The sequence below is a fragment of the Atheta coriaria genome, unplaced genomic scaffold (genome assembly GCF_025399875.1).
Source record: "Atheta coriaria isolate IRGN ID8LTWV9N9 unplaced genomic scaffold, Caltech_Dcor_3.1 hic_scaffold_9_pilon, whole genome shotgun sequence".
Lineage (NCBI taxonomy): Eukaryota > Metazoa > Arthropoda > Insecta > Coleoptera > Staphylinidae > Dalotia > Dalotia coriaria.
This window is the reverse complement of record NW_027045451.1, coordinates 6,857,956-6,869,573: the sequence shown is the minus strand read 5'-3', so window position 1 is coordinate 6,869,573 and position 11,618 is coordinate 6,857,956. Positions and strand designations below refer to the sequence as shown.

General features: G+C 37.6%; 1 protein-coding gene across 1 annotated transcript; it reads right to left on the bottom strand.

The window, feature by feature from the left end:
* Nucleotides 1-1,263: 1,263 nt before the first annotated feature.
* Hil (peptidase hillarin) lies at nt 1,264-11,598 on the bottom strand. The gene is made up of 10 exons (XM_065310757.1): nt 10,593-11,598; nt 10,244-10,479; nt 4,472-4,588; nt 3,878-4,071; nt 3,415-3,643; nt 3,130-3,356; nt 2,845-3,063; nt 2,432-2,771; nt 2,106-2,363; nt 1,264-2,046 (listed from the first exon to the last, which is right to left on the bottom strand). The coding sequence occupies exons 1-10, from the start codon at nt 10,951-10,953 to the stop codon at nt 1,750-1,752; spliced, it is 2,478 nt and encodes an 825-aa protein (XP_065166829.1). The 5' UTR covers nt 10,954-11,598; the 3' UTR covers nt 1,264-1,749.
* Between the last annotated feature and the right edge of the window lie 20 nt (nt 11,599-11,618).

Below are 11,618 nucleotides of genomic sequence, written 5' to 3'. Positions count from 1 at the left end.
CTGTATACTAATTTCCTGTGGTGAATTTGTCAAAAGGGAAAAGATGTATGTCATCCCACTTAAACATCGGATTTTTCTTTAAAATTTTGTCGTTTTCTCTTTACATCACCCTGTATATTAATTTCCTTTGATTTTACTTTAACTGTGGTTTTTGATATACATATATTCTCCTACTTGTATTTTGCATTTTTTAAAAATGTTATTATATTGTTTTTGGAGCACCCTGTATAATAGTTTTCCGTTATTGCCGCGAAAATCATGCAAAATTTGTTAGTCTTATATATTTTTCTTTGTTACTTTTTACCCTTGGTACTTGTCTGCATGTACGGGGCTATACTGCTCTTATAATTAGATTCAAAATGGCGGCGTATATATTGAATAGTATTATATTTTACAAGTTATCATTGTATACATGTTTCAATAAAGAAATGTTTAAAGTGACTGTGCCTCCTATGATTTGTGTGTACCCCTTCTATCATTTCAGGTACAAGTCAGAACTTGTAAAAATATTTTTAAGTGTCGCCTGTCTTGAGACGACTTAAAACTTAGAAATATTTTACATGTTCTCATAAAAAATGTCTTTATAAGGAGTTCTCCCACTCGGGGGGATGATCCCCCACCATAAAAATTGTTGATATGCCTGAGTATCCTGGGGATGAAGCGTAGAGACATCGTAGCTGTAGGATGGGCCGGAAGCAATGGACGCATCGAAGCAGTGGGCGATCGACCAGAGCGCCGGAGGCGCTCTGGGAGATCGACCGGTTGACTGTCTTATAGAACGACACGCCGCCAAAAAATTTAAAAATTCGAGCCACTCCTGTGTTCTTTCGGGGTGGCTTTCCTACTACTATCAACTTTCTTTGTCCTCTCCTCTTCTGGTGACTTCTTTCTTAACTCTCTGTTCACCTTCTCCTCCTCTCTACTCTTCCATTCTCGTCTTATTTCTATATTGTATTGCATCATCTTCTCTTTGAGTATCTTTTATTTATATTGCATTGCATTTTACTGAATTTACATATGCAACTCAGATTACACCATTTATTTTTATATTTGAGAAAAATGCCTTTTATAACTGGGGATCGAACCATCGACCTACGGTATGGCAGCATGTGCGGCACACCTGAGAGCCACGCGGCTTTCTTATCAAATCTTGTTTGTTTCTTCTATTTATGTGTTCATATCTTATAATAAAGCAGAGCATCGCAGGCGCTCTGGGAGAGCGACCTAAACTTGGACACATTTCATGTCTTAAATAACTCTAAATTTGCATAATTTATTTAAAATATATTTTGATATAAAAAGCATACAACTGGTTAGAACAATGTTACAAAATACATTATTAAATAATTAACAAAAATATATTAATATATTACGTATGTATAAAAATCTATGTGCGGTGATGATTTTTTAACAACAAATAAATAGTTTCGTTTTGTTTAACTTCACGTTAGATAACAATAAAATTAATGATCTAAAGATTCTCGTATCCAGGAAAAAGGGTACAGTCTTGTTTTCCTGTCAATGTTTAATTCCAAAGCACAAATTGCAACTAGATACATAATTAATATATGTACTCTTATACTTTAAACATTTCATACAAATAACGGTGAATATATGTATGTATATGAATAGATTTGCAATTTTGCACTGTGTTTATAAATATCTATTAAAAATAATTAATTATTGCACGTTTTAATCGATGACGAGCGGTAGTATTCTCTTAGTGTATGCAAACGAATGTTTGTGGAATTAATTGCGTTTTGATGAATTGATTAGGTACTTACAACAATGTGTTAGTAAATGCTTTTCGCCATTATTGTCATGCATGGACGCCATTTCGCGCGTGTAGACGTCCAACCCGTATTGCCCCTCTTCAGGAAAGCTAATATTGAAAGTAACTATGTCATCCGTTACGATATGACTAACATACTTTGATAGTCTCTTCTCTTCGACGCCATTTTTGTGTAAAGTTGCCATGAAGTCTGTTAAAGGGCGAGACATGCGGAATTGAGTTTCGAGTTCTCTACCAGCAAAAACCAACGCATCCTAGAATATAAAAAAACATTAGATAATGATGAAAATGTTAAGAACAAATTTAAATTTACCTGGTGGGTAATTGGTACAAGTCCAAAAAGTCTGGTAGCTTTTGTTGGTCCCCATTCACCGCTAGCACAATCCGGTAAGGGCACCATGACAGTTTGCAACTCGTCGCAACAGATTTTGAATTTACAAACACTCTTGAATTTCATCGGTTCCCCGGTGAGGTATTCTTTCGGTGTGACGGCATTGGCAAAAATATCTAAGAGGAAAGCACCGCTGCATGGTGCGTGAACCCGGAATGCTACCATATTTCCAACAACTGACTATAGACAAAAAGTGTAATATAGTTTTTAATAATTAATTAATTTAATTAATTAGATATTGTACATACTTGCATCACAAAACGTTTCAGTGAGACGCCTTCAAAACTATCACCGTCACTATCATAAAATTTCAAATTGTAATGGAAGATCAAAGTTCCTTGCATATGATTTGGCATTGCAATTCGGACAGTAGCAGCGCCTGTCGAGTCTGTAAACATGACAGCCTTGGTGTTCTTGTCGGAGAAGTACAATCCATATCGGAAGAATAAGGATCTAACAAAAGGTAGTTCTTCGAACTCTTGCAAGGTAATCGGTTGCTTTAATAATTGCCAATCAGATTGCAATGGGAAGAATTCATAGATGAATTCTTTGGGATCAGTTAAGAAATAGTGGTCGTCATATTCATATCTAAAATATAACAACTCAAACATGAAGTTAAGAAAAATTCCATAAAAAATTGTTTGGCAATTTATAAACATACCGCAAACTATCTGATTTAGTTTTATTGCCAGCTTTTGGTGCTTCCTTGGCGTTTACTAAATGCCGAGCGCCCCAATTACATTGCACAAAACGCCAAGCACCAGCGACGTAAACAGCATTCCAAGAGTTCCTAAATCGATTGTCTTCAAAGCGTACACCTGGTTGATAACCAGCAGATTTTGAATATCCTTTAATGACTACGCAGTGTAAACCGGCATAACTAAAAAAACAACTCGCATCAAGCAATATTCCTACAGCCAGCATGAATTCAAGGACAACCACCAACCTGCACAAACGCTTAAATAACACATGGTAACTTTCAGTTCCGTTTTTAATGCCTCGAAGCAAGCCCATAGGCGAATCGCCGCGCAGATTCTCGTCAAACGACATTGTATTTAGATTTTTCACGGTAATCCATCGGAAAATGGTACGTGCTTTCTCGATATCCGATCCACATCGACCAACCAACTGTCGAACTAAATCAGTAAATGATTTTTGGTCTTCTTGTGCCACCTAAAACGACATATTAGAATTAAACTACAACACCTATAATTGTAATTGATATTAGTACCGAGATAGCAATTTGATCAACATTAGCAAACTCGATGGGATCGCTGTATATTTGAAACTTGGATAATGCTGGCGGTGCCGGGAGAGGTGCATGGCTCGGATAAGGTGTCACTTCCTCTACGTTATCCTCCATGTATATCGACTCGGCCATCATGTATTCACTGCGTTTTTCGTTGATCAATTCCATCATTTCATGACTCTGCTTTTCGACCAGCGCCGCTGTTGCTGCTCTGTAATGCGATTCGTCGAAATAATACATGTTTTAGTTATAAAGTATTTCAAGTAAAAATCAACAAGGAAGTCATAACCAGTACATGGTTAATAGCACTGTGATTATATCATTGGATAAAAATAGAAGAAATGTTATGTTGACTCATTACGGACTCATAGTATGTGAAGTAAACAAGTACACCTTGTTTGATCGATATAGAAGTCGGCTGCAGCGCCAATTTCTCTTAACTTGCCTTTCGTTCTCGAGCATCTTCCTCGTGAGCGACTCTTTCTTTTTGTCGCGCCGTAGCGTCATGTTCTTCTCCAAGGCGTCCTTTTCCTGCTGGTGTCGCAACGTCAACACATTCTGATCGTCGCGTTTTCGTTTCAGCTGCATTTCCCGTTCGAAACGATTCGTTAAGCGTTGCAATTCTCGTTCCCATTCGTCCTATTATAATTAAAACATCGTGTATCATTATATGATCATTATATTTCATATGTGTACTTAAATAACTACAAAATTTAGGATCATAACCTTATGTTACTTTAAAGTTTAATCAACTTAGTTTTACTATTTTTTTGTAACACACTATAATTTTAATTATGTAGTTAATAAGATGATTTATGATTGTCGTAAAAATATCTGCGTGCAAACATTTATAGACAAATTAATAATATTGCTCAGTTTAGTAGAGTTAAAAGCCGTTTTCTTCAGCGTTAGTCAATAGAACACGCACCGGGCGTGCGTTACAGTCCGCTTGATATTTGGATCGGCGTTTTGTGCACGTTCATTAACAGTTAAAAGTACGAAAAGAAATTGGTGCATAAATTAGCGTAAATTAACTCACTCGAATTTCGTCGCGTATTTTTTTCTCCTCCTCATCCCGATTGTGTTTGAATTTTCGATACAAGTCGTCCTCTTCTTTGCGATGTTTCATTTCAAGTCGGCGCTGTTCATCACGGTCCTGCAAAAAAAAAACCGATTACAACTAATTACTAATTAATTAGGACACATGTTTTGCATAACGGCTATTCTAGCGATATCAGCGGCTGGATAATAAATTTAATAAAATTAAGTTCGAATTAATGTTTATATCATTGGAATAAACAAGATAAAAAAAATAATCAAGTTATAAATATAAAAAACATGATTAAATGCCATTATTGTAAAAATTATGGAATCTTTCGATCATTCATAAAAGTTGTTTAAAAATAAGAAACAGATATTTTAAAACTAATTAAAACAACAAAATTAAGGTTACTCGTTACAGTATTTCAAAGTTTTGTTTAAAAACAAACACAATGTGTTTAGCAACACGCCGTCCTGATAAATTTACGCAATGTTATTCCAACATGTCATGCAAGCTGCAAGATTTCCACCATTACAATGCGCCGCCATGGCAGTTAGGCCAAACCGGAAGTATCTTAAATTATAATATAATTAACGAATGTGCAATAAAACGTGCTCGCTGGTTCGCACAAATGTGCATCCTTTAAGTAGGTATAATGACAACCCGGTGTAACCAGTAGGTATCTACCGGCGAGAAATGTGTGCGCGCGCATGCTTACGGTTACAGTTGCGCAACTTCCATGTTTTTACGCAAGCGACGCAAGTATTTCTATATCTGGCCACCGCAAATGTGTAGTAATTCAATTACGATTTGGCTCTTTCGCGGCGTTTACGAGCGTCGCAGCGCGCAACAATCGTCATTCACAGAGACATAATCAAATTCGCCGCACGCTGGGGGCATTCCGTTTTAATTCTCCGCCGAAACGAATGCGTGAATGGAGTCTCGCAATTCTTGAGCTTGTGTTCCAATGTGGGTGCCACTAATTCACCTACACGATTGAAACACTGGAACACATTTCTGCTTCTAGTTCATTCAAGATTTTTTGATTCAGGTATGGATCTAGACGGTACTTTGGTTCCAAAGTACCAGTAAATTTCCAAAGTGTTTGCTTCTACGAGTATGTTACCATGTCGACGATTCCGTAATAATACAAATTAGAATTCATTAACACTAAGGCGTGTGTGGAGTGCGTACGATTAAATATTAATCATTTAGTGGCATTCTATTACTTTCGCACATTTGACTATTGTATACTAGTGAGCATATGAACTCTACAGCCATCCTTCGCATTTGCCTTGCAGAATTGTCAAGGACCATAAGAGGCGTGCAGACCGTACGGACACACACAACGCCTGCCTATCCCCATCGGCTGGGAAGATTTCAAAATTACGACCAGAAGGCGTTAATCAATAAATTATTGCGCGTACACAATACACGCATTGCTCAAACGCCTAGAGGAATGTAGGCAGCGTGAGGATAACATTTTTTGTTGAAATTATTTTTCTCAGAGATTACTAAGATGTTAGATACAGTCTGCTTTATGATAGCTGTCGGTTTTTACACGCACAGTAGAGTTTTCTCGACCGTTTGCATTTCGATTGCTTAAATTGTGTGCTTATCTATATATGCACGTGAAAGTTTTCTTTCTCTAGAAGTCGATGTGGATGTGGATGTTTGTGCGCAGCGATGCGAGTGGATCTATTCAGGCGTCGAGTGTATAAAATATAAAGTTTTTTTGTGTATATGCACTGTTTAGGTACGTCAGATGCTTTAAAATTTAATTAAACGATTTGAAATTCAACGAAAGTGGCTTACAACTGCTGGATTAGTAATGCTATGCTCGTAAAGAAATTGTAGTTGATTTGCGTCAAGTTTTTAAATTAATTATACATTTTTTTCAACAGTTTTACGTATTCACAAACACTTTGTGTGTTATTTGTTGAGAATATGTAATTACTGTGTATGATTTTATTGATGAAATATAGAAAAGTATTGTCTTGCACTAATTTTTAACGTTTTTTTGTTATTATTATTGTTATTATGTAGAAATTACTACAATTAGATGAGAACTTTTCCTCCACGTTTTACATAAATAAATTCATTAGGTGATCTAAATCTCAGTGTGCATTCATCTCAGACGTACAGTAATTAATGGTGCTCACTAATTGCTCTTGCTTTGCAAATAAACATGATAAATAGAGGAGACATAACTAGAGCAATACCTACTATCAATATGTATTCGACATTTGGAAATATTTATATAAGTGAACTAAAAAACTAATTTTTTGATATTTAGGTACAACTTTCTTCAACTGAATGAAATGACAGTATGTATTATCTTTTATTCCACATATAAAAGTTTATATCTATGTATATAACGATTATATAACGTTATTAAATAAATCCTACCTAATAATAATTATACTAATATTTTTAAATATTTTTGAAGCTAATTATATTTAAATGTTTTCAGTTTTTGACGTATTATTGAAGTTTGACACATATTTAAGGATATCAATGAAAACAGAGCTACTGGTTGCAGCTAGTATAACACATAGGTGCTTTTTAATAACCTACAACTCTACATTACCCCCTTATCAAATACTAGACTATTGTACTACTTGGATGCAAAAAAATGAGTCACTAGTTACATTGACGATGCATATAAAATCCCGATGCATAATAAATGTAGACCAGTCTCAGATATTAACTATTCTCGAGACGAGCTCACTTCAGGTCGATTATTTTACATAATTATTAAGTATGCAGAACGCCAAGCATGCAGTCGTGCGGTGCACTCGGTCGACTTGCCGGCTTTGGCTTTATTCAATTCTACAGAATGGGAATACTAGGTGCTTGTTCTTTTCTATTTTAACACGTTCACACAAACATACTTACAATGTTTGTTCTCAAAACATTTGACGACTGCAATTATTTTATGGCACGGTACTAAAATAATTATTTATTGATGTCCTATCACCTCATAAAATATGTAAAGTCTGTGATATTTGATTCAGTAAAGATAAAATGCCGTAAAAATGCCAAACCTACAAGAATAAATAAACTCAAAGAAAATCTAAATTAATTTGTAAATAATCTCTCCAAATTCTTTCAAAGAAAGTTTAAAAGTACACAGCAACTAAACACAATTTAAATTTGGTGTACCGCCCGGTGTTTACACGGGGATAATCATAAATTTCATTTGAATCTAATCTATAAGATAGCAATAAATAAGTTTAATAACCGTTAATGGTTGAGCACCCTTTAACGCGATGATTTTCCATCACTTCGTGCGAGAATCAGAACATGACTGACTGGACTGCCGCGCGCATCGAAAACAATCCATCATTTTCAAAGCATGGAAATGCGGCTTTATTAAAGGCGCACCACGCCGTTTAATAAACGCGTGAGCTTCGGCAGTAATTAAAAAGTTTATCGAACTATTGCGCGAAACGCGGCACAAAAGAACGCGTTATTAATATCGAGAGAAAATCGACTCTGTTACATGAAGGATCATTGATCCTGGAAATGCGATTTTCTCGCAAGATAAAGCAAATAATCTCTATATGGCAGTTGAACAAACGCCCGATTGCAATTATTATCATCGACGACTTTCACTCGCCGCAGCCGAGAACAAATGCAACAATTAGGAAACGTATACGAGGCACTTGTCTCCAAATACTACTTTGATTTCATTTTTGCAAAGTTGAATTACGATAAATTGCTTTGGGATAATGATAGAGAAGTTCTTTAGCTTATTTTTCTACTGCAGCAAAACAAGTCTTGAGCTATAGTTATGAATGACGTTTAATTATTATAATTGGATAAAATACCCACACACACACTCACGAACTCACGCCCAGGTTTGGAAATAATTAACGAAAAAAGTGAAAAAGTGTAATTACGATTGCAATTCAATCGGTATGAAACATTTTAATGCGAGTGTTTATGAGTCTTCAAGAATTTGAAAATAACACTTTCATCGTTTCTTGTTGTTTTCTTTTTTTTTGCATTGATAAAATATTAGAAAGTTTTTTTTCTTGGTTTGCAATTTCGCACTCGACGGAGAACAGACTTTGTTTACCGTGTATGAAATATTTACATTCGTATTAATAATTTGAAAGCAAAAAATGCGCGAGGAATTATTTCATTCCGTTGTGCTCTGTGCTCTTCAAACCGAAACATTAAGATGCATTAGAAATGTAATAAAAAAATATTGTGCACAGTCACATGCTCGAATGGAAAATGGTATTGTTAGCAAATGTTAATCGTGAAAAACAAAACAATAAAATACGCATCTGTAGAAGCCACTTTAAGCAAAGATGTTTTAACGTGTTATAAAGTTGTTAAAACTTATTGTTTCTACTTGCGAGAAAATCCATACTAATCTTTAAATATTGAAAGTCTTGTGTTTTATCAACAATAAACACTTTGTTGTGAAATTTCCGGACTTTTACTAAAGTAAAATTAAACTAAATTTTTAAATACATCCGCAAATTACAATTAATATTTTATATTCTTGGTTTCCAATTTCATATCCAACTTAATGAAGTGAAACTTTACAACCACACGCCGATTCTAATTGAAAAATGCAATCTCCGATCGAGGTCGTCCTAGAACAAGTATTAGTTTTCTTCCTGTGCGCGATTTTCACAGCCGACAATTAGGCGTAATTGAACAAAGCGTGCAGCGGCCGATAAACGTGCAAATTATAAATTTCGCAGCGAACCATTTCGCACATTCGTCGATTATCGTCCATTCGTCAACGTTTGACACAGTTTTCCCGCGTCGCACACGTTCCTGCTATGAATTCAAGCGTTTTTCTGACGAGGTGGCATGGAACGTGATTTTTTTTTCCATTTGTGCGTCGGGAAAATTGTGTTGCACGCTTCGGAAACAATGTTGGGTTATGGGTTCTGGGTTCATTACGCGTTCGCGTTGTTCGTGCGCTCATTGCGAACGTTTCTATTATTGCGGTGATTGTGTTGACTTGTAAAAAACAACCTTTTGCCGCGGCAACGACGAGTGCTACGACACTAACGAAGACATCGCCAGCCCGAAATAAAAACACACGCGCGTTTATGTCTCTAATGGGTGAGAATCACATTTCGGAAGAAATAATGGGTTACTGGGTTCCTATGTTATTAACCCTAGAATACTAAAATTTAAAAATCAACATTCCAGCTCAATGACAAAAAAAATTAATTTCAGGACGCTGTATCGTCATAAAATACGCCATTATTATCTTTTCGGTAGTCATTATTAATTTTCTTCGATTATTTATCTCTTCGGCGATGTTTGTGCGGATTAGAAGGAATGCCGTGGAATGGAAAGAACGCGCGGCACGCACACGCACCTTCGCCGGTACGAATATCTCGAGATTTGCGTTACGTCATCAGGGATCGACTTCCATAGCGGGCGACGATTAAGTCATGACTTAACTTTTAGTCTTTTTTTTTTTCTTGCGTTCGAGAAGAAAACCGACGCGACACTCAGTGCCAACGCGCCACATGTGTGTGATTTCACACGTGAGTAGGCAGCAAGCAAATAAAAATTCAAATCGCCTGTTTAAATTATTAAAAAACACGGCAAAATTTCGCACTTGTTGAGTTCTAATAAGATATTTGAAATTGTGAAAGTGAACTTCAAAAGTCGAATTCAAATTGGAATGCATAACATTTGGACCGCTTTTTATAGACTGGAGCTCGATTAATAACAGCGTGGTTATTATAGAAAGTGTCGCCTTTATGTAAATGATTTCCAACTTACCAAGTAACAATCGATTGGTTTCTCCACGTGCGTCTTGTAAGCCTTTTGTATTTCGGTTTGTTTAAGCGCGTGTGCAATGTGCAAAGCGCTAGCGTCAAAACGGCCATATTGGTAGCCAGGAGAATCGTTGTGGTTGTTCTGTGGGTATACATTAGGGCTGTAGTTGTTTCGTTCGTGCCCAGTCGGCGACAACGGTTGCGTTGTGCTGCCATTCACATGTGTTCGGATATTCAACGCTGCAAACAATGCGAATTAGCCACGTGTCAATAAACAATAGCCACCTGTCCAAACGGACAACAACTAAACAATACCATCACGGATATCGGATAAAATGAATCTAATTAATTACCATCTGCGTCGAAGGTCCCTCTTCCGGTGCATCGTATCTGTTCATTGACGAAGTTACTAGATTTGGGCACATTCAGCGCCGAGCGAATACCAACAGACGACCCATCCAAATGACCTGGACCGATTTTCGGCACGTGGCTACTGCAGTACACTTCCTTGTCTTCCTGCTTGTGCTGGTTATTGTAGTAGGTTTTAAGGGTGAGTTTGGTACCACAGATGGCACACTTGAAGCAACCGCTGTGGTAGAAAGTGAAATCTTTGAGCGGGCCAACACGGTCCACCTGATAGACTGTCTCCTGGCATCGCAGACACGTGCTCTCGTAGAAATTCGGCCTGTACATTGCACTGTAGCTCGTTTGCATGACGTTACTTATCGATGCGTCGCGCGTCGCACGTGCACATCGACGCGGTTAACTATTATTCGCGGCGCAGCGCGCGTTGGAGTCACCGGCTGCTGTTTACGGCTGTATTTAGTGTTTTTCTTCTCGCGCAGATTTTCGGTGCGCTGCGATGCGAGATGGCAAACGCGGCGGCACCGCACGGATAACAGTAAAAATGGTAATATAGCGTGGCGCAATTAACTAAAACAATACAACACTACGCCGAGAGTCAGTTTTGTAGTGTGCGGGCCTCGTTACATGCTCCGGCGCGGTTTTCCTTCCTTGTTCCTCTTCGCCGCGTAGCTGGAATCGTTTGGATCGAATTGTGCGATGAGTAAGTAAGGTGAGCGCACAGTCGTTAAGCCGGAGCGTTGTTACGCGATGCACGAAACGACGAAATTCACTCATCAGCACAACAGCACACCGACACCGCCGATGCATGCGCTCGTAGTGTATACTCGCGTCGATTTTCGTCCGTGAGTGTCTGATGGCGATGCTGGAAATTCGCACAGCACTTTTTTAATATGTTTTACTCTTATTGTTGTCATTAACACGAGTGCGCGCCGCTACAGCCGTGTGGTGTGTTCTTCACTCAGCCAACGAGACGTACACTGGCTGCGCGCCTGCGGTTGACCACTCGCGGGCCG